The sequence below is a fragment of the Plenodomus lingam genome (assembly GCF_022343315.1).
Source record: "Plenodomus lingam strain CAN1 chromosome Unknown contig_3, whole genome shotgun sequence".
Lineage (NCBI taxonomy): Eukaryota > Fungi > Ascomycota > Dothideomycetes > Pleosporales > Leptosphaeriaceae > Plenodomus > Plenodomus lingam.
The window spans coordinates 837,692-861,871 of record NW_027093944.1 but is presented as its reverse complement, the minus strand read 5'-3'; the positions used below and the strand labels follow the sequence as shown (position 1 = coordinate 861,871).

At 53.1% G+C, this 24,180-nt stretch overlaps 10 protein-coding genes across 10 annotated transcripts; 5 read left to right on the top strand and 5 right to left on the bottom strand.

Annotated features, from left to right (window-relative positions):
- Positions 1 to 377: 377 nt before the first annotated feature.
- On the bottom strand, positions 378 to 1,312 carry IAQ61_007678 (uncharacterized protein; the record flags this gene model as incomplete). Its single annotated transcript, XM_066097684.1, has 2 exons — positions 378 to 1,177; positions 1,279 to 1,312. 2 exons carry the CDS (start codon positions 1,310 to 1,312, stop codon positions 378 to 380), a joined length of 834 nt encoding a protein of 277 aa, XP_065952181.1.
- A 3,259-nt stretch (positions 1,313 to 4,571) lies between these two features.
- IAQ61_007677 (uncharacterized protein) lies at positions 4,572 to 6,575 on the bottom strand (the record flags this gene model as incomplete). The annotated part of the gene is made up of 1 exon (XM_003842133.1): positions 4,572 to 6,575. One exon carries the CDS (start codon positions 6,573 to 6,575, stop codon positions 4,572 to 4,574), a length of 2,004 nt encoding a protein of 667 aa, XP_003842181.1.
- Positions 6,576 to 6,781: 206 nt separating this feature from the next.
- On the top strand, positions 6,782 to 7,303 carry LSM3 (U4/U6-U5 snRNP complex subunit lsm3; the record flags this gene model as incomplete). The annotated part of the gene is made up of 3 exons (XM_003842134.2): positions 6,782 to 6,997; positions 7,074 to 7,206; positions 7,257 to 7,303. Coding segments are annotated over 3 exons (396 nt in total), but the record flags the coding sequence as incomplete, so codon positions are not given.
- A 1,173-nt stretch (positions 7,304 to 8,476) lies between these two features.
- Positions 8,477 to 10,509, bottom strand: IAQ61_007675 (uncharacterized protein; the record flags this gene model as incomplete). The annotated part of the gene is made up of 3 exons (XM_003842135.1): positions 8,477 to 8,713; positions 8,762 to 10,351; positions 10,498 to 10,509. 3 exons carry the CDS (start codon positions 10,507 to 10,509, stop codon positions 8,477 to 8,479), a joined length of 1,839 nt encoding a protein of 612 aa, XP_003842183.1.
- Positions 10,510 to 12,360: 1,851 nt separating this feature from the next.
- IAQ61_007674 (uncharacterized protein) lies at positions 12,361 to 13,034 on the top strand (the record flags this gene model as incomplete). The annotated part of the gene is made up of 2 exons (XM_066097683.1): positions 12,361 to 12,374; positions 12,518 to 13,034. The coding sequence occupies 2 exons, from the start codon at positions 12,361 to 12,363 to the stop codon at positions 13,032 to 13,034; spliced, it is 531 nt and encodes a 176-aa protein (XP_065952180.1).
- A 202-nt stretch (positions 13,035 to 13,236) lies between these two features.
- Positions 13,237 to 13,455, bottom strand: IAQ61_007673 (uncharacterized protein; the record flags this gene model as incomplete). The annotated part of the gene is made up of 1 exon (XM_066097682.1): positions 13,237 to 13,455. The coding sequence occupies one exon, from the start codon at positions 13,453 to 13,455 to the stop codon at positions 13,237 to 13,239; it is 219 nt and encodes a 72-aa protein (XP_065952179.1).
- Positions 13,456 to 13,576: 121 nt separating this feature from the next.
- IAQ61_007672 (uncharacterized protein) lies at positions 13,577 to 15,690 on the top strand (the record flags this gene model as incomplete). The annotated part of the gene is made up of 2 exons (XM_066097681.1): positions 13,577 to 14,464; positions 14,527 to 15,690. The coding sequence occupies 2 exons, from the start codon at positions 13,577 to 13,579 to the stop codon at positions 15,688 to 15,690; spliced, it is 2,052 nt and encodes a 683-aa protein (XP_065952178.1).
- Positions 15,691 to 17,139: 1,449 nt separating this feature from the next.
- On the top strand, positions 17,140 to 19,319 carry IAQ61_007671 (uncharacterized protein; the record flags this gene model as incomplete). Its single annotated transcript, XM_066097680.1, has 3 exons — positions 17,140 to 17,779; positions 17,884 to 18,700; positions 18,752 to 19,319. 3 exons carry the CDS (start codon positions 17,140 to 17,142, stop codon positions 19,317 to 19,319), a joined length of 2,025 nt encoding a protein of 674 aa, XP_065952177.1.
- Positions 19,320 to 19,801: 482 nt separating this feature from the next.
- IAQ61_007670 (uncharacterized protein) lies at positions 19,802 to 22,261 on the top strand (the record flags this gene model as incomplete). The annotated part of the gene is made up of 3 exons (XM_066097679.1): positions 19,802 to 19,922; positions 19,980 to 20,712; positions 20,776 to 22,261. 3 exons carry the CDS (start codon positions 19,802 to 19,804, stop codon positions 22,259 to 22,261), a joined length of 2,340 nt encoding a protein of 779 aa, XP_065952176.1.
- Positions 22,262 to 23,160: 899 nt separating this feature from the next.
- On the bottom strand, positions 23,161 to 24,105 carry IAQ61_007669 (uncharacterized protein; the record flags this gene model as incomplete). Its single annotated transcript, XM_003842139.2, has 1 exon — positions 23,161 to 24,105. The coding sequence occupies one exon, from the start codon at positions 24,103 to 24,105 to the stop codon at positions 23,161 to 23,163; it is 945 nt and encodes a 314-aa protein (XP_003842187.2).
- Positions 24,106 to 24,180: the final 75 nt, after the last annotated feature.

Genomic DNA, 24,180 nt, shown 5'->3' with positions numbered 1-24,180 from the left:
CATTTGTCTCAAAATTCCACTCCTTCTTTAAGATATCAAGAATAGGCTGTCTGTAAGGCTGTCATTCGCTGAACACCCTAGAGTCCAGCGCTGGATTAACCTTCTTTTGATCCACTATGAGCTCCCCCACCACTCCATCATCTCGAGTCCATCACCCTAAGCCTGCTGCATAGCCAACTTCGTCTGGATGCGGTGCAACACATCTGCATACTTTGCAAACTCTGGAAAGTCCTCGCCCTGACAGTCCCTCTTGGTCTGAACAGCCGAGACGGCCGCCATCTTCGCAAACTTGAACTCATTCTTGAGCTCACAGACAAGCGCAATGTCCAAAAACCTAATATGATCAACTAATGTCGAGACGTACTTTCACACTGCACTTACACACAGGCCAGTCTGGCTGAGAAATCTCCCTCCTGCCGATGCAGCGCCGCCAATTGGATGAGCTTGGTAACGAAGTCGGGCACCTTTGCACCTTCGGTGAGACGTGATCCACGCAACAGCCTCGTCTCTCGATCAAGCTCCTGCAACCTGAAGCGCCTGTCCGCACTCTCGTAAGCAAAGGTGTCCTCAACGTCCTCGTCCTCTGCGCACGCGCGACAGTCACACCTGAAGCCATAGTGTTTGAGCTCCCATGACCTGAGCTTCTTATCGTGTAGCATGTCACAGTAGGACAACGTAATCTCCTCGCCAGCCTTGACGTCGTTCATAATGTGGATGGTCTCTTTGCCAATGCCTGCATTCCATGTAAAACACGCATTGGGGTTGCAGGAGTGGTTGAAGCGTGCCGCGTGCGGGAAGACGGCGGCGCCTCTATCCATTTCCATGCAGTTGATCTGGAAAATGCTAATGAGTGAGGCTTCCTTGCCCGTCCTTGCAGCGTGCTGCTGTTCGATGCGCGTACGCTCCTTGCCATTGACCGAGGGGTGGATCTGAGAGGGCCAACTCCTGGGATCTTGGCCGTGGCCAGAGTGCAAGGAGAAGTACAGCTCTTTCTCTGTGGCAGTCAATTTGTCAAAGGCGGTTTGGATGTCTTCTTGGAGGTAGTCGGCCATGGGGACGATGAGAAGGGGGTGGTCGGCGAGGATACGCCTTCCACGCTTGAGGTCCTTGAGGGCGAAGCAACCATAGCCTTTTCCAGGTATCGCGCGAATCTCGTAGAAGTGGTTTTCTATTAAATCTCGTCAGTTCATCTCAGCATTCTCCATGCTAACAGCGCTTGGAGCGTAGTTGACAAGAAGAAAGGTGAGAAGCCCGCGACCGAACATGGAAACTACTTACTGGGCGCAATGGGCACATCATCAGGCGTGGTCATTATGCTGTTGTAATGTTGGTGTTGGAATCTTGAGTGTTCATTCGATCGGAGTTTTATTGTCAACCTGAGCGTTTGCTACAAACTCTGGCGGTGAGTGCGCGGCTTGTCGCGTGGCCAAACTCGCTTGCAGCCTGTCTTCACCTTCCTGAATACACGTTGCTGATCTCTAGCAGTGTCTATAGTCAGTCCTGGAAATTTTCATATCAGAGTAAATGCCCTCACCTCTGTCGGTCTGTTGCTGCCGAGTACAATCTTGATTTGATCCATATCGCAGAAGGGTATCACAAGTCACACCAACACCAAGTGGCATGACCGTTTCACGAAAATATGCATTGTTTTTTAATTTGCAAAATCCATCATCGAAAAACCCTCTCGACTTCTCGATGCCCACATAACAAGACTAAGCCATGTATCCTCTCCATGCCTCGACTCCACCATTCATCAAATACGTTCAATATCGCCACAGGGTCTGCATGGCAAATATCACACCAGCATTTACAAAGTGCCTCAACACATAGCTTTCTCTGCGAGCATGCTCCAACTACTTTGCTGCCCATCTAGAGCGCGTGGACATGGCAGTTCCTGGAATTTTAACAAAGACATACCAACAACGCAGACATATTCTAGTGGTTTTGCATTTCAAAGCATGGCAAAGGCATTTCCTGAAACAAAAAGCCGCAAGGCTTCCTCATACAGTGATATCAAGGGTTTTTTGCTACTTCGCTTCCATGCCCATCTTCACAGCAGGCTATTAGAGAATGAGCAACACTGAGATGCCTTTTATACTCCCCACAAGCGAGCAGAGCAAGACAAGACATGCAGTACCTTGCCGTCTTTTCGGCTACTCATCATGAAGTTGACGTCGATTGTTTTTTTTTTTGGGTACATCGCATACTCTAGCCATTTCTTGTTACAGCATGATAGATTTTTGAAGGGTCAGGAGGACATGGAGCGCTCGTATTGTCATCTTTAGTTCCTTTCCACAACTATATGGCATGTAAACGTCTTGTACAAAAAACACATGATGTGTTTATAAGCTGCTTTCAAGTCTTCAAGTGAAGCCGCGAACGGCTGTCATACATTTCTTGCCCCAAAAGCGTATTTCGGCGTCCGACGACATTCGTGGAATTAAGGATTGTTTTTTCTTTTTGGGAATATCACTTGTATCGTGCGCAGGTGCAGAGGAAAGTCTTCTGCATTCCAGGAAAACTTCATTTATACATGGTTGCCCAGGCGTACTAACAGGATATTATAGATAATCGTCCTGACTTCCACACTTCCGACGGACTTCTCGTGCCCAGGATTGTCTTGCTTTTTCACGCCGTCCTCCCCTTGCTACAAGCAGATGGTAGGATACCAGCCACAGCCACGACCAACGCCGCGCAGACAAGTTTTCTTCCATCGTGCACTCACAAGGCTATTTTTGTGTGTTTCAAGTTTGGATGAAGATGGAAAGTAAAGGTCCTAAGGCTCCTTATATATGCAAAACACTTCGCTGCGTGTGGGTGAATTATCAGTAGCTATTTTAGCATATGTTACAGGCCGACTTCATGCAATGCACAGCGGATTTTGATCGTATTCGGGATCATGGAATAACATGAACTGCCCTTCTCTCTTTCTCATCAAGTAGTCCCTTCTTTGATTTTGGGATAGAGGCACAGTGACATCCTACAAGACCACGAACTCTTTGGTAAACGGTGCGGGAATATGGGGATATGTATGTTGTGGGCATCAAGATGAGCTTTTGTACGGTTTGGTTAGTCGTGTTAGGAGCTGAAGACCATGTGATATTAGTGGAATCCTTCCAAGCTTCAGAATTTCAATGATCAGAGCGCATGTCCTAGTCATAAGGCATGGAACATCTCTACTCAAGCAGCGTCGATGTTGTTTCACTGAGACATGCGAGCCGCACTGGAAGAAAATTCAACGCAGAACAGAGGTCATAAACGCACTCCTTCATCGGTGCTAGAGCCACTGAGTGCTCAAAATGCCTGAAAAGTATGTAATAGTAACTCTGATTTCTCAGTTGATCGTCAACGGTGCACAATCCCATTAAGCAACAACTCCCGACTTTGTTTTCCGATCTCCACCCCAGAGTCTTCCACAGTTCATCGATGCTAAAGCTTGAGATTTCTTAACGGAAGGATTTCACCACCAGTGTAAAGCAAAGTTCAAGACCAAGAACAGCAGATTCTCAGCCTTTAATATACGCAACCTTCTCCACCCCAAACCCAACATCCATGTCTCACCCGCCCGAACCCGCAAACACATTCACATACCCGTATTTCAGGCACGCTAGTCTCGACCTCATCTCTCCCAAAAACGGCGATTCCTATTTCAAGACACCTAACAGGGTCCTTGTATGACACCATCTTCTACAAGACTACAAAAGACTGATTTGCTTCTCACATGACACTATGCCCCCCTGTCCTAGGACGTTATTTAGCAACCAACACTGTCAACGCTTATGAAACTGCCTCCGGGCCGTTAAACCCAAATCGTCAGTGAATGGAGAATGTGTGCGGGTAAAAGTCCATATACAGACTTCAACGTGTGTACAAGTTACCATACCTTCCAGATGACCAGACTCCAATGCTCATGTTACGAGCGACCGTGTGTATGATTCCATGGTCTGCTTCTGAATGGTTATGCAAAGCGCGGGAATTCCCGTCAGATGCGATGTTTGCGTATTCACCACCCATCCAAACGGGAGTCGGTGATTTCGGAAACTGACACATTTATTCTAATTTGTGAAAAAGAAGGATGCATCTCGGCATAATAGACTTTTTATACACATTTATTGTTTGTATTACCACGCAGATTCTCAACACCTGCTAATTAGTGTCTAATGCTTTTTTTGGAGTAATGGATACGGAGCTCGTGTCGCTGGTGGAGACGCTGATACAGCATGTGCGTGTGTTGCTCATCTTCGTTTTGTTTCAAAACAACATTTGTGGTTCAGAGAGACATTTCGTATAAGTCGATCATTTTGATTGGGGTTTGAGAGAATCCCGGGTGGGAAGGTGGTGTGGAGAATTTGTGGAAAGATGGTGTGTGAGGAAGGAGAAGAAAGTCTTATATACACGTCATTGGTCTATACAGGTGATTATGGTATTCATGTGTTGCATGTGTATCTACTGCCGAACCCTAAAAAGTCCATGGTGATGTCTTCCTCCTTGTTTCGGTGTACAACATGCATCCTGTAGAAATCATCTGTTCTTCTTTACTCATCCCAGCCAGCCCAGTGTGCCGCTCTATTTCACGTCTTTTTCAACTCCGTCTCAACCCACTCAACCACCTTCTGCAACAACCCCACGTCCGCCTTTGCCTGGTCCAAGCCCTCACCTTCTTCCGCCAACGCACCACCTCCCTTCTCCAACTCCTGCTGGAACCTCACGGCCGCTGCCTTCAACACATCCATGTAGTGCTCTTGAATATGCTGTTGCGCCAACTCCTTGATCCGCAGTGTTTCACGCAAGTGCTCCGCCTGTAGCAGCAAGTAGTAAAAGTTGAGAGCTGCAACATAGAAGCCGAGTTCTTGGCGGAACTGCATCCACGAGTCTTCCAGACTGATATCGGTAAAGGAGTATTGCTTTGTCAGATCTGGCCAGAGGTACGGTGCGACTGTTGATATGGCGACAGGGGTGGCAAAGATGTTCGTCGTGCCGTCTGCTTCGTTGGGAGCATGTGGAGCGTTGGCTTCGAGAGTCTCGCCTTTGAGCCAAGAAACTGCGCTTGCTTTGAGGTTCTCGTAAGGACAGTGCTCTAGTGTGTCGCGAATGAAAGTCAGGCGGACGAGGTCGTGGGGGTGTGAGCGCAAGACTGTGGTGGTGAGATAGTGTGCGTGGCCACGGAGACTGGGCGATGGTGTATTCGATGAGATGAGGGAGATGGTCTGCAAGTATTGCGCAAAGCTCTCATCGTCCTTGGGCTCGCCAACGTTGTTCTTCTCGAGTGCAATGAGGCCAAGTGCGAGAATGGTGTCGAGCAATGCCTCAGGCTCTAGGCCAACCGTCTGAGGTCCCAGTGTGCCAACAAAATTAGCAAGTATGGTCGCATGCTCAGGAAAGATGGAGATGGCTGTCGAATAGTCTGCGTTAGCAGAGGCATAAAGATCTTGTTTCACAATCTTCGCCGCAAGTAGCAGCAAAGAGCCGGCTCTTGACAGCGGAATATCTTTTGCAGAGGCAGGAGGTTCGTCTTCGGTCCCGGGAACACCGCGCTTCTCGATTTCAGGATCAAGCACCGTTTGTAGCACCTCTTGGTAGTCCAAACCCAGATCTCGTGTCAAAGCGACCACCTGCCCCAAAATCGCACTTCTTGACATCAAGTCCTCATCTTTTGCAAAACGATCCGCATATGTTTCGTAGTTGGGCTTCTTCGGTATGCGATGTGGCTCATACTTCTCCATCAACCGGCTCGCCCACGAAAGCCCAGGTACATCATCATCTGAGTTCAGAGACAGGACATAGTCCTCTAGAATGTGTGTGAGGAAAGATTGAAGCAGACGATTGACCAGCTCTGTCTCATCAGTGCTTGGAGCTTCGCTCTGCGCTTCCGGATCTTGCTCAGACTGGTTTGTGTTGGTGCGCAGCAGGTTGCCACTGCTCCTTCTTGACGGTAAATGTGGCCTCTTAGTGCCAGAAAGCGTCTTGACAAATTTGATGGCCGACAAGGTGAGCTCTTCGACATGAGTATTGGCTCTATTGTATGCAACAAGTACCGCTTGTAAGCTAGTAGAGAGAAATCGACTGGGATACTTTGTCTTGACCCGGCGATGCAGTGTAGCAAGTATGTCCAATAGTACTTCGAATTTTAGAACAGGTAGCGGAGGCACTTCAGTCTTCTGAAACGCGGGACTTGAGCTAGATTCACCCATCCCGACTTCTGCCATGGTTGATTTGCGGTTGCCCGGTCCAGCATCCCCATCTTCCTCGTCCGTCTCATCCTGCCGTCCTTCGAACTCAAGTAAGCGCAACGCTTCGGTGACTTTGAGCACGCATTCTCTGGGGTTGCCCTTGGTCGCAATGTCCTGCAAACACTCTTCGGATGCGGGTAAAAGCGGAAGTAGCAGATGAATCAAATCCCAGCCAATCGTTTGGTTCAGTTCAGTATCTTGGAGAACCTTGTGCAGAATAGGTAGGGTTTCTTCGGAAAGGTTGTATTCGACGATGGTGAGGTATGTGATGGGGTCCGTGACCGGCGGGCGTGAGTCTAAAAGCGGATGTTCATTCTGCTGCGACGGCTCCTTGATTTCGGCCATATCGGAACACTCAACGATCCAAATGTAGTACTGACGGCAATTGGAGTGGATTTAGCGATGGTGTATGTGAATTTGCGTGCCCTCATACACAAGGTGCGGGTCAAGGCTGTGGTATGAATGAATGACCCAACCCTAACCTGAAATCACTGGGCTGACGCAACACCGCCGGCGCTAGATCGTAAGCGTAACTAAGCGAATGAGCAGTCCCCGCCTTCGCGCCAAGACCGATCGCTGCCGCCAAAGTTCAATCTGGAGGTGTCGCGACTACAACCGCCATATACAAATCCGATATCTACACGACGTTGCCCACGATGGATGAAAAGGAAGAGACCAACGAGCCCCTTGATCTTGTGCGCCTCTGCATTGATGAAATTGTCATTGTCAAATTACGTGGCGACCGCGAGTTGAAAGGAAGGCTACACGTAAGTTCGCCCTAGAGCTCTCAAGCTGTGTAAAGCTCTTGTGTAGAGGTGGAGGCTGACGCATGACGAAATACAGGCTTACGATTCGCATTGCAATCTCGTACTGGGCGATGTGGAGGAGACAATTTTCGTAGCCGACGAGGAAGAGGAGGACCTGGAGCCCCGCGTCCGGACGGTCAAGAAGCAGAGCGAGATGCTCTTTGTGCGAGGTATGTCCTACGGCTCGGGTCCCAAGGACTATAAATTTGACAACAGACAGGTGATTCGGTAGTGCTTATTGCACCGGCCGAGGGAGCTTCACAGTGATTCGATACATATGTGTTGTACATGTAACGAAGCAACAATTGGAATTGAAGAATGCCCTCAGATGGCAGACACATGAAGATCATCAAGATCATGAGGAATGATGGACGATCGAGATACCCAGGAGAAAGGTCACAATGTACACAAGTGAGGAAGGGTGGTGGATGACGTCTGCATCAGGCAAACGCCGACTTGTAAGAAGACGACATCGTTGCTCTTCATCGTAGGCGAGCCAGTCCCGTGGAATCAAGGCCAAAAGCATACTTCAGACATAGCAATGGACTTACAAGATTCCTCTGCGTATGTATGCTACTTGCTGACCAATGCTGTCTGATGATGTCGCGAGTATGTCGAACATGTTTGCGCTCCTCCACCCATTAGGACAAAGGGCAGGGCTTTCATCACGAGCACAGCACGAATAGTGTATTGGAAGGAACAAGCATCAAAAGCTTTTCTTTGCTATGAGACAGGACGAAATATGGACTCTGCGACATGTGCCGAGAATAAAGAAACCCAACCATGAACCCTCGCATAGCAGAGAAGCCCAGTCTAAACGCCTTGCATCGAAGAGCAACCAAGACCACCCAAGAGAAACCTAAAGAGAAAGGTGAAAAATCCGGACACCGGACGCGTCATGCGACGACTGATTAAGTTAATGTGTGCGAAGGTTCATGACGTCGTTTCGTCGTGAGAAAGTGCCAAAAGCCACGCCGCCAATGCAAGAAAATACTAGCCGAGAAAAACTGGTCCTGTACGCTCCTTCGCGAGCCCAGTAAATCCGGGTGGGGCGTGGGATGACTGGGTAGGAAAAGGCTTCCATGGGAAGATCCGGTAACGAGATGATTAGGCCTGAAATCCATAGACGCCGTGCGCCTGTCCAAACGAAGGGTGAGGGATTGAGGGCTGAGGTTGCTGTTCATGTTGAGCCTGTTTCAAAAAGTCGCCAAAGCGCCGTGTGTTGTCAGAGAACAATAAGCAAGAATGGAGAAGATTTCTGTGATGACCATGTGGTTGTGGAAGGTGCTGGCTCGTAATGTACGGGCTCATCTGTGCTGCCGGACTTCTCGACAACATGAATTGATGAGTTGTGGGATGAGTAAAGTGTTTTGCGACTCGACCCCTAACAAGCTCGTCAGAAACGGCAACTCAGGAGTGACATGGAGGTAAGTGGCTTATTCACTTTCGCCTCCAGGTCTGGCTCGCGAGGCTGTCCCTGGACACAAAAGGGAGAGAGAAGCCTTTCGCAATTTCGGATTCGACAAAGATGGATGCGCGCTTGTAACGTTTGTCCGTGTACTTTTCGTAGACGGCACCGTGATGCTTCTGAGGATTGTCGCAACATTCCACCATGACGGAGATCAACTGTCGAAGCTGTGTGAGGGTGTAGCCAGAGTAGTGAACATGGGCTTGCGTCTAGAAAGGTTAGCATTGTGATCAAACAAAGTGTAAGCAATGACATACCCAGTCACCCTTCTTCAACATGTAGCGCGCCAAGCAATGAGCACCGGCAGAGAGGAAGCTGGGAGCGCAGCCAACGAACCGCTCATCCATGACAGTAATCTCGAGGAAGTACTTGGACAGCGTTCGTGTCTCAAGATCATAATCATCGGCCTTGCTGATGCGACGGAGGAAGCTCATTGGACCTGGCCAGCCGAGCTCAAATTGGAGCATGCTCAGCATGAAGCGCTCAGCCTTCAGCACCTCATCCGCTGTATATGCGCCATCTACCATGTAGACAATCTCCTGAACAGATGGGCAATTGATCTCTTCGTACTTTGCAGCGACGAAAAGAGCAGTGGCACCGACGAGTTGAAGCTTGCCCAATGAGACGACCTTGCATGAGAGGAAGCGATCCACGTAGTTGACGGCGAGGAAGAGAGTCTCAGGAAGCAGCGTGAATCGGTTGTGTACTTGTACCATCCAGTCCATAAGCACGGATCGCATCGACCACTGGATCTCAGCTTGGTGGTCCATGTACGAGGCGTTGGGCTTCATGCGCTCCTCCAAAGCATGCATGTACTCGAAGATTTCTTCGCCATACTCGGCTACCATGGATGTGTCCCACTGCTCATCTTCAATGTCTTCTGCCGACCGATTGGCCTCGACGAATATTCTCGCAGCCTCTAGCTCCCGTTGAGTCTTCAGAGTCGTCCTTGGGGCAAGGACCAGTGTGACACCGCCAGTGGTGTTATCGCCGCGTGATCGCAGAGACCGAGCAGTAGTGTATCCGTCGACGTCGTAGTATTCCTCCTCTTCCTCTTCATCCCAGTACTCTTCAACGTCAAGGCCCTTCAAGGTGCCGGCCTTTGCCAATTCGTCGTTACGTTCTTTCTCAAGGACGCGCGCTTGCTCCTCAAGAGCATCCAAGTATTCATAACGGTCTTCAGTCTCCACATGAGCAACGACAGGCTTGACATCTGGTTTCTGTTCAGTCGCTACAGACACGCTCTCTTCAGGAATAGCGGTGATCTCGCGGGACTGTGCTGGAGCACGGTCCACTTGGGGAAAAGAAGAAGGCTGGGAAGCTAGAGGTTGACGCGTCGAGAGGGCCGCGGGTGCAGCTTCAGGTACATCTACATACTGCTCTTTGAAGACGGTTGTTGACTTCTTGGAGAGTAGTTTGCGGATGTTGCTTGTCTGGGGCGCAAGGTCAAGCGAGACGTGCTTTTGTACAGCGGGTGCGACAGCTTCTACGGTGATACCTGTGCTCGACTTTGTAGCAAGAGGCGCCAGAGCGCGCTGAGCAGGGCGAAGCAGCGCACCCGCAGCGTCGACTGGTTTCGAGGAATCTACGGCAGCGTCTTTCAGGATCTTGAGGTCCTTCTTCTTACCAGGGACCTGCAAGTCATCCTTGGCATTTGGCTGGCGAGTTGTGTTGCTGACATCTCCGAATACGGTGCGCTTCATTGCGGCCGCCTTGATACCGCCGACCTGGATAAGGGTGGAGAGTGCTGGTGTCGACTTGGTGCGCGCGTGCAGACTCTTTCCCGCGGGTAGCTGTGGTACCGCGTTTTCGTCGCGTACACGAAGCGCTCTCATAGGGCGCTGTGGCTAAAGAAGGGTATTTGTTAGTCGCTGCCTTTGATGTATTGACTGGGTGAAGGCGATGACTCGAGACGGGACAAGCTTGCAGACGCGCACAGTACAAGAGAACGCGCAAGATCAGGGTGCAGCTCAGCACATGAAGGAGGTCTCACCTTTGCGTCCATTTTGCTCTCAGTATGTCAATTGGTGACAATAAGCAGTGGAAAGGGATGTTGGGTAGACAGCGACTGTTGCGAAAGATTCGGGGGACGGCTTATAGGGGCGACGATGGTGGGCGCAGCGCTACAAGTCAGTGGCCGGTATAAGGAAACTCTCCATCTAAGTTGGTGACAATGAGATAGGCGGGCAGATATCGTCGGAGGGCACGAAGAGTGGTGTTGACAACAACAGCCTTGCTGCGTAAAGTTATATACGGAGCTTGAATGCGCGTTGTGATTGTTTATCTTGGAAAGCTAAACAGTTCGGGCCGCTGTCGACGCACTAGGCCGCATCTTGCACAGCAACCACGACCGAGCGTTCGTGCCGAGGCGGGCGGATCAAGCGTCATCGCCTCAGATCGCGTTCACCACAGAACATCCACACGCTTGTTCTGCCTGCGCTGCACCACATCAGCCTGCAGCAGTATTGTACACTTTGCCAGACAAAATCTCTTGCTTGAAAGATGCCGTTGTAGCTTTCAAATGCCTTCTACCCGCCTTGAGAATCCCCAGATCGATATTGACTCGGTCGCGTCCGGCCCGTCGCGCCAAGACGGGGTCACGTAAGATCTGGACGCGAAGTCACGTGCATGGCCCCTCATCCAGGACCGTCTCTTGAAACATACTGTTTGCAGTCAGCATTGCCATAACAACCTTTGTGTATGACTCTACCATCGCTGCTCAACGCCTTGAAAGTGGTCGCAACAGCAGCGCCGCCCACAAACGCTGCGGAATTTTGCGCGCCATCTTCAGCTCACAGCCTGTGTTGATCGGCGCATTGCGCCTGGAGCCCAGACAACGGCTGACTAGGCCTTGTGTGACTGCACATTGTGTCCAGAGAAGGGGATTGGAATTCGCTGTTACAAAAGGAAGAACAAGCATCGGCCTGCCAGTCTTGCGCTCTCGAGGCCGTCGCATCATTTTGGCTGCTTTGTTCGCGTGGCCCAGACAGCCGAAGGCTTCACCGACATCTGATGTGGACCGTCGACATCCGTAGAGACACCGCACTGAACCCACTTTGTAGCCAACTCCTAGCGCATACTTCCGCGACCGTCTCTGCATATCTACATTGTTTGCGCAAAGTGCGGGAAAGCTACAACGGCCGATCGACCCCTCATCACCTTCGCCCGGCTAGCCATGCCACGAGCTAAGCAAGTCGCATACAATGCGCTACGTGTGTCCGCGTCTGCGACGCTCGCTCGTGCTCGTGCTCATGCAGGGTCGGGTGTTCTAGGTCCACAGTTTACAAGTCATCGTAAAAGGGCAGAGGGTAAGGGGGCGGAGGGGGGGGGAGGGGAAGGGGGCGGAGGGGGGGGGAGGGGGAGGGTCATTTGTAGCAGACGGGCGCACACCTGACAAATGTCCTATATTGATGACTGTGGCGATATACATACTACTAAACTTTAGGTACCGTCATGGAAAGGTGGGTCGTACCGCTTCAGACGATCTTTCAACCCATGCGCACAACCCGCACCACCGTCGCGTTTTTCACAGAGGGTGTGAATCAATTCTGAGCCCACAGGCGATCCTATCTCTGGCAAAAATAAAAGGCCCACCGAGCAAGTTCGTGGCATTGTGCGTTGCACGATGAGCCCTCCAATAGGCGCTGGCAACAGCAACTGCCAACGAAGACTCCACAATTCTCCCAAACTGGGGAAAGGCACTTTCTCGGACAGTCGTGCTATCGATTATACTCAACGGCGACTCATTCTCTGCCATCGCTGGTGTGTACGCAAGAAACATCTGCGCATGCGCATCAGGGTGCTCGAGCTCGTTTCATTCTTATTCGCCTCAGATCAAAAGATACCTTGGGTAAGGATGGTAGGTACTAGGTAGTAGGCAGGGAAACGGTTGGCCAAGAGGCGCACATCAGCTCATTGGCCAAAGCCACCGTCATCGAGAACGCCCTGAAAGCGGGCATCGGGTGCTCTTGGGGTGGGCATATCAGTTTAGTATGGATGTGATGTTCTACAAGCGATTTACCTGTCCCCGTGGCATGCATTCTGAGCAGGTTGGATGATTGGGCGCATAGCTGCCGCCCGGAAGGTTCCCATGTTTCGACGTCGATTGGCATGCAGCAAAGGAGGCCGCAACGGCTAGCCTGCGATTCGCCAAGATTGTCTTGTCTGGCAGGCCATGAGGGTGTGTGTGTGTGTCAAGGGCTCAGTGTTTCTTACAGTTGTGCAGGTAGTACCGTAGTAGATACCATAGTACTTGGGGCGCATTCGCATGCGCTGCACGAGAAGAAGCCGTTTCCCAGCTTGAGGGCACAGATAGACATGTACACCGCTGGAAACGATTGGGGGCGCAAGCTACACTCCATCCCTGTGTTTCCAGCCCTGGCCATGGTGGTGTTGTTGAGTGGTTCCAAGTCATTGGTGTCGTCGTTGTTCGCTAAGAATCGGACCTTGAGTGCATCCTCCACCATCGCACCTTCCACCCTCCCACACACGCCATCTGCAGACCAACCAGCACGACAAACCTCCTTGTAAGTCCTCAGTCTTCCCACATGCCCTCAAGTGCCTCTGGAACTGCCATAGAGCGCTTCTACGTACGCAATCTGCCATCGCGCATCCAGTCGCTGACCCGCTGCTGGCAGACAGCGGCGATATACGGACCCAGACCACAGGGCCTCACAGCCATCTGAGCACTACAGCCGGTATGTATATCTTCCAGCATCTCCAGGCGACCGCTTCAGCCCTCTTGTACGCCTGCGATGGCCGCCTTGCTGTCCGCCAGTGCGCTCGTGGTGGCCTCCCTGCAGGCCATCCAAGCGGCAGCGGTGACGACGCTCCAACAGCGCCCTACACGATGCGCCCCTTTCGAACCACTACCAGGACCATTGATATCCCCATGATCCTGCATCACAAGCCAGTTGCTGATAGGGTACATACCAGAGTCGACATTCGACATTCTTCCTCCGACCGCCTTTCGCACCAAGCCTTGCGACTCCGGCGGGATCGGTGCACCGCCCAACCACTCCTATACAATCCAAGCCTGTTCGCAAAGGCTTCGGAAGCATACCTAGAGCCCGATGAAACAAAATATGCAGGTCTCTAACCTGCTCGCCGAACCTCGGGTTGCTGGCGCACAACACTACCCGGAGAGCGTCGAGGAGCTCATTGCGGGCCGACCGCACAACGATAGACGTTCCGTTGTGGACTACGATATGATGTCGCAGCGAGATGACTCGAGCATGATGGATGTATATCCTAGCACGGAAACTGGTTCGGCGCATGATTCCTTGTCGCCCACAAAGCAGGTCCAGCCGAAGCATATTAGCTTTGAGCTGTTGCTACCTCAGTCGCCAGCCCACAAGGCACGTCTGCCTATGCGGGTCAACATATATCCTCATGATACTACCGACTCAATCATAACAACGGTTAAGAACTTTTATGGCCTCTATGAGCGCCGAGGCGTGATATTCGAGGACCGTCATGGCAATCTCCTGATTGCAAGGTACGAGAATTTCGAACATGGCATGGTTGTCTACGTGCGAGTCTCTCCTGAAGACCCGGATGCAGAGGATTACTCTCCCGATCCATGTCAGCAAACGGTGTCGCCGCGTCGTCCTCGTCCTCATCTAGACGAGGCCTTCCAAATGCTGCCACCCATGTCTCACCCCCAAGTGGGTCACAGAGCGGGATCCCGCGCTGCCCGCCAAAGTCACTCTCCACAGCCCGGCCGTGGGAGAAGGAGTGCGTCAGCCAGCAAGCGCATGCGGTCTTCTGCAAAGAGTAGAAACAATAGCTCCCATGGTAGCTTCGCAGACGCTCATGGCGACGGCTTCAGCGACAGCGATGGAGAACACTCTGTCTCTAGTTCGCGTCGTTCACGAAAAGAACCCCTTGCAAGTGCTGATATCAGTGTCGACAACATTGTCGAAGGCGGGCGCCGAAAGCGTGCAAAATTTGACAGCTCAGTAAGCGATGGCCTCAGATATCGTGCTTCGCATGACGCTAACACCGCTACCTTCTCCAGGAGCTTCCTCTGTTTGTCCCACCTCAAGTGCCCATGACGGCTTCCATGTCATCCGTATCTCCTCAAAGACGAGTTAGTGGAAACACTGCCGGATCACCCTACTCTGTCAACCAGCAGACATTTTCATACTCGCATCCGTTGCCTTCCCCACAAAGCTATGGGAACAACGACGGTGCATATATGCAAGGACTGGTCACCCCATACTCGACCTCCAGCGGACCAGCACAAGGCTACAGATCTCGTACTCGAGGCTCGGCACAGCATGCACACTACCGCCATTCTGGTGGTGGCATCTTGCCCACACCAGACACGACGCTTGCGAGCATTAGTGTCATTTCTGACGAAGACGTGGCACGCCAACTCATGCGTCTCGGCGATGCATCAAACTTCTCCACTCACGGCCGGACATCCACATCAACGCTTGACGACGCATTGAGTGGTAAGGCCGACGCAGCTTCCTCAAGCGACGACAGCTCGGATGGTACTGGAGATGAACATGAACTACCTCCCCTTCCGTATAACATGTCGCGCATGAACAACCTCCCGCGTGCTTATGAAGACGCCGAGTCCAGTGGCGAGGACTACGAGGATGACAGGGATGGATCTTTCAAAGGCATCAGCGACGACATGGCATCAGGCGAGCACAGTCATGAGCGGCTGCAACATGGTGTTGCCAAAGCCAGGTCCGTGTCAAGCAAGTCAGGCAAACCCAACAAAGCTCGCGCTCACTCCAAGAGCAAGAGCAAGGCCAATGGGACGAGCAAGCCACCCATGTCTCCAACCTCACTCCCTTCCCAGTCTCGCAAAGCTTCCAGCGCTTCGCTGAACTTCCAGCACCAACCCGGTGTGGATGAAGAAGATCTGTCGAGCAAGCCACGTTGCCAGCGCTGTCGGAAGAGCAAGAAGGGATGTGATCGTCAGCGACCTTGCCAGCGCTGCAAAGACGCAGGCATTCCCGCCGATGGCTGTGTCAGCGAAGACGAGGGCAACGGCCGGAAAGGTCGCTATGGACGTCACATGGGTGTCTCTGTCAAGAAGAATTCGATGGCCTCCTCGACGACGTCCATGGCACCGCCTCCAACACAGGACTATGGCATGCCGGCTGATGGGACGCACTCTGCTCTGATGAGTGCTTCCACGGACAAGAACAAGAAGCGGAAGAGGTAGCAAGAGCTACGAGTCCACACGAGGTTGCGCGATTGGGATGGCGTGTCTCCCGTATTTCCTTGGCGCCTTACCACAAAAACATGTCGCACAGACTTCCGCTCATTTGTTCCGTAATACAAAGACGGACTGCTTGGACTTTTGAATACTGGAATTTCTATCGCATTGCAATTGGGCCTCTGTTGTCTATCCTCACATTCATTAGCGTCATTACACTCGTTGGCGGTAGCCGAGAAATCAGATTTTCAGCAGACGTTTCGCGTTTGCGTCACGTAGGCGGGAGAGGGGCGTAAGGGCGACAAGGTGTTAGTAGGATGTGGGTGAGAGGGTGAGGTGAAGACGGAGTTAGTGGACGTTGTGCTGGTTGGGTAGACGGACGGAGGGACGGATGGATGGGTTGGTATACTAGGAGAGTTGGCTGTCTCAACTACATAAGCCTCTGTTGGCGCTGCAATTTCCCTAATTTCTGTCTTGAGTTTTGTCTTGAAGGATTCGGTGTTTGCTAGATAGAATTAGGCCACCAAATCGAGTGAATGTTCTATCCAACCAGCCTTTTCTTATGGATTGTGTAATGGAAACAAGATGGCGGAGGAAGGTAGGTGAAGGGGCCAAGGACACGACGACGGCAGAGTTGCAGAGGGCAGCTTCGGATGAGAGTCCGCCAGACTGTCGTCCAGGCAAGTTTGTTGCACATCTGACCTGTCGTCTAGCTGCGGGAAGACCCCTGACACCCGTGAGCAGTGGTTCGGACAATTATGGTTAGTGAGGGTGGCACGACAGCGGCAGAGGATACTACTCTCGATGGCAACCACAGTTCTTTTGTAACAAGTCTTGCGTGCGTTCATGCCATGGATACAGACATGGCGACACGGAGACAGTACTGCGACCATGTCAGGCGCGCAGGCTTTGTCGAGTTGTCGAGGGGCCCTGTTTGAGTAAGTAGAGTAGAGTAGATATATCGGGGGGAAGCATTGACGAGGGGACGAGATTGGATTGGACTCTACGATAGATAAGATACCTATTGTAGGGACGGGTAAGAGTGGGGCTGTGGCGCAGTCTCGGCGGATTGGCGAATCGGGCCTTGGCTGTGGCATGTGCGGCTTGTGCGGCGTGGCCCCGTAAGAGGCAAGAAGTGCCTGGAAATAAGGCGGACCGCGGGCGTGGCTGTTGATTGTGCCGTACCGTAGATCGTGTCAGCGCCAGGAGACACTGGCGCTGGCGAGGGAGAGAGGGGAGTCTTGTCTCCTATCTCACCAGACCAGACAAAGCAGATGGTGAGAGGCTGGAGCCCCCCTCTGCTCTCTTCTTCTTCTTCTTGTTGTTGTTGTTGTTGTCACGGCTGTTGCTGTTGTTCTTGTCGCTGCCGGCTCTGCTTTCTTGTTCCTCAGGCCTGCGACAGCCACACCTGAGGTCGCCGCAGATCCCCCTCCCCACCAAGACATGAGCAGCACCATGGCGGAGGGGCCGCAGAGCATCAAGTCGCGCATCGCTGCGCTGAACTTGGAGGAGGTTCACGCCCCTGCGCCCGACACCAAGCCTACCTACACCTACGAATCTATTACCGCGACCAAGAAGAAGCCTCCTCCGCCTCCACCCACCTCGCGCCCGCCCGCCTACCAGCGCCAGCAGACGGTCAACAATCCGCCCATTCTTAGCAATGCACCCACTACGACGAGACTCCTGGCCAACCAGCCCATAGAGCCCAAGCCCGAGACACCGAAAATCTCACCTGCACTACCACCGCGACCACCGCCACGACCCTCCACCACACCTCGACAGACGCCCGCCCTGCCTCCTCGCAATCCCTCCGAGCGCAGCGTCCATCGACGCGAGTCCAACGACTCCATTTACACAGTCGCCTCAAGTGTATCAACCCTCTCCCTGGGCTCTGTGAAGACCAACGAGACCAGCCACGGCAATGGGTCCGTCTACCAAGTCCGCGCTCCGGCCTACGACCCATCCATGCTGCCTCTCCTTCCACCGAAGAAAGCGCCCGAAGACACAAGGCAGAGCAAGGCTACCTTGAATGCGATGAAGAGTACGAGAAACTATGTGCCCAGTCAGGCATTGCCACCGCAGCTCAAGACACCCGGTAAGTTTGATTCTGTGACCATCTGTGTGGATTCGCACAACTGTGACGCGTTCTACCACCAAAACTTCACCCCATACCTTGGATACAGCTAACAGTCAGGACAGACCTGCCTGCCAGACCTTCTCTACCACCACGACAGTCTACCACTCAAGAGCGATCTCCACAACAGCCACCTCTACCCAGCAGACCTGCCACAAATCATTCAAGCATGCCCAAGGCGAACAAAACGATCGCGCCACCGCCACGGCGCTCAGCCCTCGAAATGGGCTTCAACAACAAAGCGCCCACACCACCACCCGTCCCCTCAACCCGCCCGCCGCCAGTAATCTCAGACTCTGCCCCAGCATCCAGCGCGCCACCACCTATACCACTTGCTTCGCGGCCAGACCTGAAGGCCATAAAGGCATCGAAGCCAAAACCAGGAGCGCATGCATCCTGCCTCAAGTGTCGAGACTTTTCGGGACCCGACAACCACGCTGCCCAATTTCCTCGGACGCAACTTCCTTCTTCAGATGTTGGCTGGCTTGCACAACAATTATGCTCGCAGTTCTCGTCACCTACGGACAAAGCAAGATCAATCTTCACCTGGCTGCATCACAACATAGACTACGATGTCTACTCTTTCTTCAACAATACCATTCAACCGAGCACCCCTGAGAAGACCATTACCAGCGGCTTGGCGGTGTGTGAGGGCTATGCTGGTCTTTTTGCTGCTTTGGCACTCAAGGCTGGGCTCCAGGCAATGGTCATCTCCGGTGCCTCCAAAGGTTATGGGCACGAGCCGCTTCAGCCAGGCCAACCAATCCCTCCTTTCAAGACGACGCATGCATGGAATGCCGTCAAGATTGACAATGGCGAGTGGAAACTAATAGATGCCTGCTGGGGTGCCGGACATGTCGGATGTCAAATGAAGAATGAAGGGTATGCCTTTAGTTTTGATAATAAATCTCGCTACTGACAAGCTTTGTGCAGATACATCCGGTCTTTCAACCCATCCATGTTCACCATGGATAATGACGAGTTCGGCCTGAAGCATTATCCAAGCGAGGCGTCGCACCAATTCCGTAATGATGGACGAATCATACCGTACGAAGAGTTCATGACAGAAGACGTTGGTGGACGCGTTCAAACGTATGAATTGAACAATCACGGCATCGGCGAGCGCACGGTTTTCCCGGCAGATGCCAAGATCAAGATCAACGACCCTCAAGCTTCGTCAGTCGTCCGCTTCCAGTTCTCCAGCATATGCCCACACTGGGACAATGCTCGTCACGGCAAAGGCCCTCCCTATGTCATGCTGCTCAGCGTTGCCGGCCTAGACGGACGGCAACCGGGATATCTACCCTTCAACACCGATGGGCGTACGTGGTGGCTTGATGTGAATCGTCGTGAGCTTGGTGCACCTGGACAGAAGATCACAGTCAACGCCGTCACAGAGTTCAACAATGAGGACGCCAGAGGTCTGAGTTATGAGACATGGAACAACAAGAAGGGCTACTCGTGCAAGTTTGGTTGGGTGGCTTCGTGGGAACTGGTGTGAGTCGAGACTGACAGGTCTGCCTCGGTCAGATGGAGGGCTTCAAGAGTGGGAGGGAGGATAATTATGCGGTTTGTGGTACGAATACCCTAATTCGTCTTGTTTCGCCCTGCAGGTGATATGCATAATAGATGGCAATGATAGCAAAGATGATAGTGATGATGATGATGATGATGATGATGCATGCTTAGCATTGAACAAGCAATTCCCCAGGTTCTGCAGCGTGGTCGCGGTGGATCGCCGATAACTTACAGGATGATCTGCTGTCTTCCGGTCCCTGCATCTGTCCTGGTCTAGGCCTCGAAGGGCAATCTGCAGCCTTGCCGTTGGTGGCGGGACTAGCGTCTTGGCATACTGAGCGCTCGTCGAAATGTGTAAAGAACGACAAACGAACCCTCACCACCCACCTCGAACTTGGGGGTCGCCTTTCAGATCGACTTCTTTCTGCAATCTGGCACGCCTGCTTGCCTCTGTGCTTTGTCAACATGGCTTCAGACTTCGTAGGCCTGTCGGTCATGGTCATGCTGCAGAACCCGCCTAACACGGTTGTGTATGGCATGGTTGCGGCGATCAACCCTCAGACAGCCACCCTGACGTTGCATAATGGTAAGAATTCTTTTGTACAGCTTCCTATCATGTCTTGCAGCTAAATAAATTGCGTAGTGTTCTTCCCCGCCACTGGCCACCGCCTGAGCTCCTACAACCTCGAAGGGCACGCGATCGCTGACATCAGAATCAACGACGCTGCGCCGCCGCCGCAACCGCACCCGCCGCGCTCTGATCCTCCGCCGTACTCGCAGAATCCGCCGGTTCATGCGCAGCGAGCGCCAGCGAATGTTGGCCACCAGGCGCCTCAGGTTGTCAATCAGCCGTCTGCGCTGCCAGCAGGTCATGTCACGCACCAGCAGCCTCAGCCGCCAGCGCAGACGCCGAGCTTCGTGGATCCTGCCATCTTGAGTGTGGGGAAGCGATCTGTTGCTCCTTCCGCTGGCCAAGCTATAGCAGCGCCACCTCAGGAAGCTCCTGCGACACCTATGAAGCCTGTTGGCGGAGGACCCTCGGCGCCTCAGCCAAAGAACACTTCTTTCGCTACTCGTCCCAAGGAACGTCCTATTCGAAAGCCAAGTGCTGCGACCCTGGAGGGCCCCTTCTCGTCGCTTGATATACAGGATGCCGAGGAAGCTGACAGTGAAACGAGGGGTCCCCAGGCTTCGGTCCGCAGAGCAAGCATCAACAAGACGCGGACAGGGAAGCCAATGGACGACCCAAGCCCACAGAAGAACGAGGATGGAGCCAAGAAGACTCGTAGGGGAGGCAAGTCTCGTAAGAAGGAGCTCGCTGCCCAAGAGAGGAAGAATGGTGAAGGGTCAGCCGGTCCCGAGACGGTGAAGAAAGGGTACGTGCGATTGATTATGCAAACAGGTGACGTCTTGGACTCAGGAGAACTAACAACCTGCAGCAAGGGCAACGGCTGGAGGAACACTCCTATGCTACAAGACGCCAACCAGACACGGACACCAGGTGTGATTGGTGGCAGAGTCGGTCTTGCCGCCGCAAACGCCTCGAACCGCAAGACACGCCGCCAGCAGGCCCTCGAGGCGACTAATGGATGGGCTACCGAAGATGCAACTGATATTCAAGAGCTTCCAGAGTTCGACTTTCAGAGTAACCTCTCCAAGTTCGACAAGCGCACTGTGTTCAATCAGATTAAGAATGAGGACACGACCGCAGACGAAGATCGCCTGGTTAGCTTCAACAGGTTAGCTAGGCCTGGGACGCATGGTGGCAAGAACCTGCATCCGACGGAGAATGTGTTGGACCGGAAGCTGAAAAGCACAACCAACACCAGTTCCGAGGACGATTCAGACTTTGGCAGTGGCCGCAACTCGAGGCGCGCGATGTCGCGAACGTCTGTGAAACGAGCTCCAACCCGACAAGGCAGCGGTGTCCAAGCCGATCTCGAGATGACAGGTTCTGGTCTTCTGGCCCGTGGCAATCGCCCCTTCATCAACCGTCCCTATACCTCCTCGCACGCCACTGGTAGCCCACGACCAGGTCGCATCGCAACACCGCCCGACTCTCCCCTTGATGCCGCGTCCAAAGGATGTCTCCGCCTCATGCCCTCGAATCGCAAATGCTACACCATTACTCCTGGTGGCATGCTCGCCGTCGAAGAAGCCGCCGAAGTAGACTTTGGTCTCACCGAAGACCTGATCGCCGAAAACTCCGGCCGCGGCATCGCAGAAGTAGCACTCACAGCCATCAATCCCGGCGGCCGCCGTCTTGCCAAAGAAAACCCCAATGCCCAACCCGTCATTGTGGTCCTCGCCGGTAACCACCGTGGCGGCGCGCGCGCGGTGGCAGCAGCACGACACCTCTCCCAACGCGGACCCAAAGTCATGGTCGCCCTCCTCGGTTTCGAACGAGGCGCAGACTGGGACAAGGACGTCCGACGCCAAGTCGACCTCTTCCGCAAACTAGGCGGCTCCGTTCGCGCATGGCGCGAGACAGAAGACGCCCTCAAGCGCCTTCAAGCCCCCCCCGAACTCATCATCGACGCCCTCCTCGGCCGACACAAGGAATTCGACTCCCTCGGCGACGAGGACCGCCGCACCGTCCTCACCATCGTCGGCTGGGCGAATAAATCCCGTGCCGCCTGCCTCGCCGTCGAGACACCCAGTGGCGTCGGCGGCTCGACGGGCGAAGTCGCCATCCTCGAGGGCGAGCCGTTGGAGGTGCGCGCAAAGTATATCGTCTGTCTGGGCGCGCCGCGCACAGGCTTGTTGAAGGCGCTGCAGAATGGGACGGGCAGGGATCCCGAGTGGCTCGTCTGGGTCGTGGATGTGGGTGTCAATAAGGCATGGAGAAATGCGGGTATTGGTGGGGGTAAGGGCGTTCGGTTCGGTGAGAATTGGGCGGTCCAGGTTCGGTATTCGGAGGAGTGATTGAGTGTCAAGACGAGGAAGAGGTGGGGGGTGTTTAGTTTTTTTTTTGGTTTGTTTCTCGGCCAAAGACGACGACGACGATGATGATGCAGCATTGCGTGGGCGTTTTTAGTCATCTGTTTTCTTCTCTATTATTCCTTTTGGGATACAACACTGGTAATTGGATTTTCGGGGGGGAGCACACGAGCATGAATCAGGTACACAAGGGAAGAAGAGCCTTTGGGGTTGTATCCTATGGCAGCATGTTCTTTAGTAGGATTATATAGTATACCACCATGGAACTACACATGACTGCCTAATCTCTTTTTAACCCTGTGTGTTCCCAAATATGTCGCTTGTACATGCAACAAACAGTATGGGAGCTCATGCGGAAGCCCCCCCCCCCCCTTTTTTTTCGGTTCCAGGACCATCTCTTCGTCGTACGGATTTCTCAACCGCACACGTCCCTGTTGCCACGTCAATCTAACATCCTAGCCGGAACCTGGCCTTGTGTTTGGTTGGCGGAGACATTCAAGTCCATCCGTCCACTCGAGCTGCTTTCATCGTTGTAACTCTGCCTTCTCTGCGCCTCCCTGCACCCAATCCTACGCGTACGGCTCCCGCTTCCAGCAGGGCGCGTCTGACGCGAGTCCCTTTTTGTGAATATATGTTTCCAAAGGGCGAATTGTGCTTGCGGTGGCATGTCTAGTGCAGACTGTTTTATGGGCCGTGTTCTTGAAGGAACAGTTCGCGTTTCTGGAAGGGAGTGTTCGAGGCTCAATTTTCGATGTTTGAAATGTCTGGCGTGGGCCCTCGTTCTTGGGGAGAAAGGGGTTGGTTGAGAGTGATCACATTGCGATAGGAATAAATGGATATTGGGGTAGCTAGGAACGTGCGTGGTGGTAGTTGCTGTTGCATAATCACAGGTGTGAATCTGTACTGCTCCACTCACTATTGTTCTCGACAGCCTTGAGGAAACCGCACACCCTCCTAACCAGGTCTTGCACGACCTCTTCTGGGTCGCCGTCAAGGTTGTGGTGTGCACCTGGTATCACGCCCCCATCATCGTCGTCCACTAGACCACCGCCCTCGCGAATGATTTTGGTCCAGCGCTGTAGGAGCGCGACTTTGTCGACCGTGGCAGGGACATACGGGTCATCGGAGCCCAAGAGGAAACAGACGGGCGTTGCTCTGGGGAACTTGCCAAACGTCTTTGCAAAGTCTTCGTCGGACAGATCGGTGGAAAAGTAGTCGTCATCGCCGCCTTTTGCTAGGAGCGAATGCAAGCGGTATGCTGAAATGGGTCCGCCAAACTCCTTGACGACAGGGTTGCCTTCGCTCGCCATGGCTTCCTTGCCTTTGCCTTGGTCAATCATTTCCTTCGCCTTTGCCACAACCTCGTCATATTCGCCCTTTGTCAGCATATCTTCCCAAGCCTGACGATCAGACACGCCGCCTTGCAGAATCACACCATCCAATCCAGGACGCTTGTCTGCATCTTTGCCAACAACATACTCCATTGCGTCTTGACAGCCAGTCGAATGACCCATGAGCACCACTTTCTTGCCGGGGCGCAGGTCTTTGAAGTATTTGACGCAGGCGCCAATTTCACGAGCATCTCGAGCAAGACTGCTGGTTCCCCAACCTTTGTAAGAGGAGCTGATGAGCACTTCTGCTACGACCCAACCGCTTGGTAAAGCTGCAGCGATTGACGTGGGATAGGGTACCGTCAGCAGGCCATCGGAGAGGCCGCCTACCCAGAGCAGCGTATTCGAAGCGTCCGTGGTGGATGTGGCGGGTGGAGACGCATGCTCGAACGCGACATGACGAGTGGAGTACTTGTGCATGACACCAGGGTGGGCCATGATCGCAATGACGTGGTGGGGGCGGGCTCTTTCAGCCTAGGTGGTACGCTCCAGATAGAATCCTAAGAGTGATGA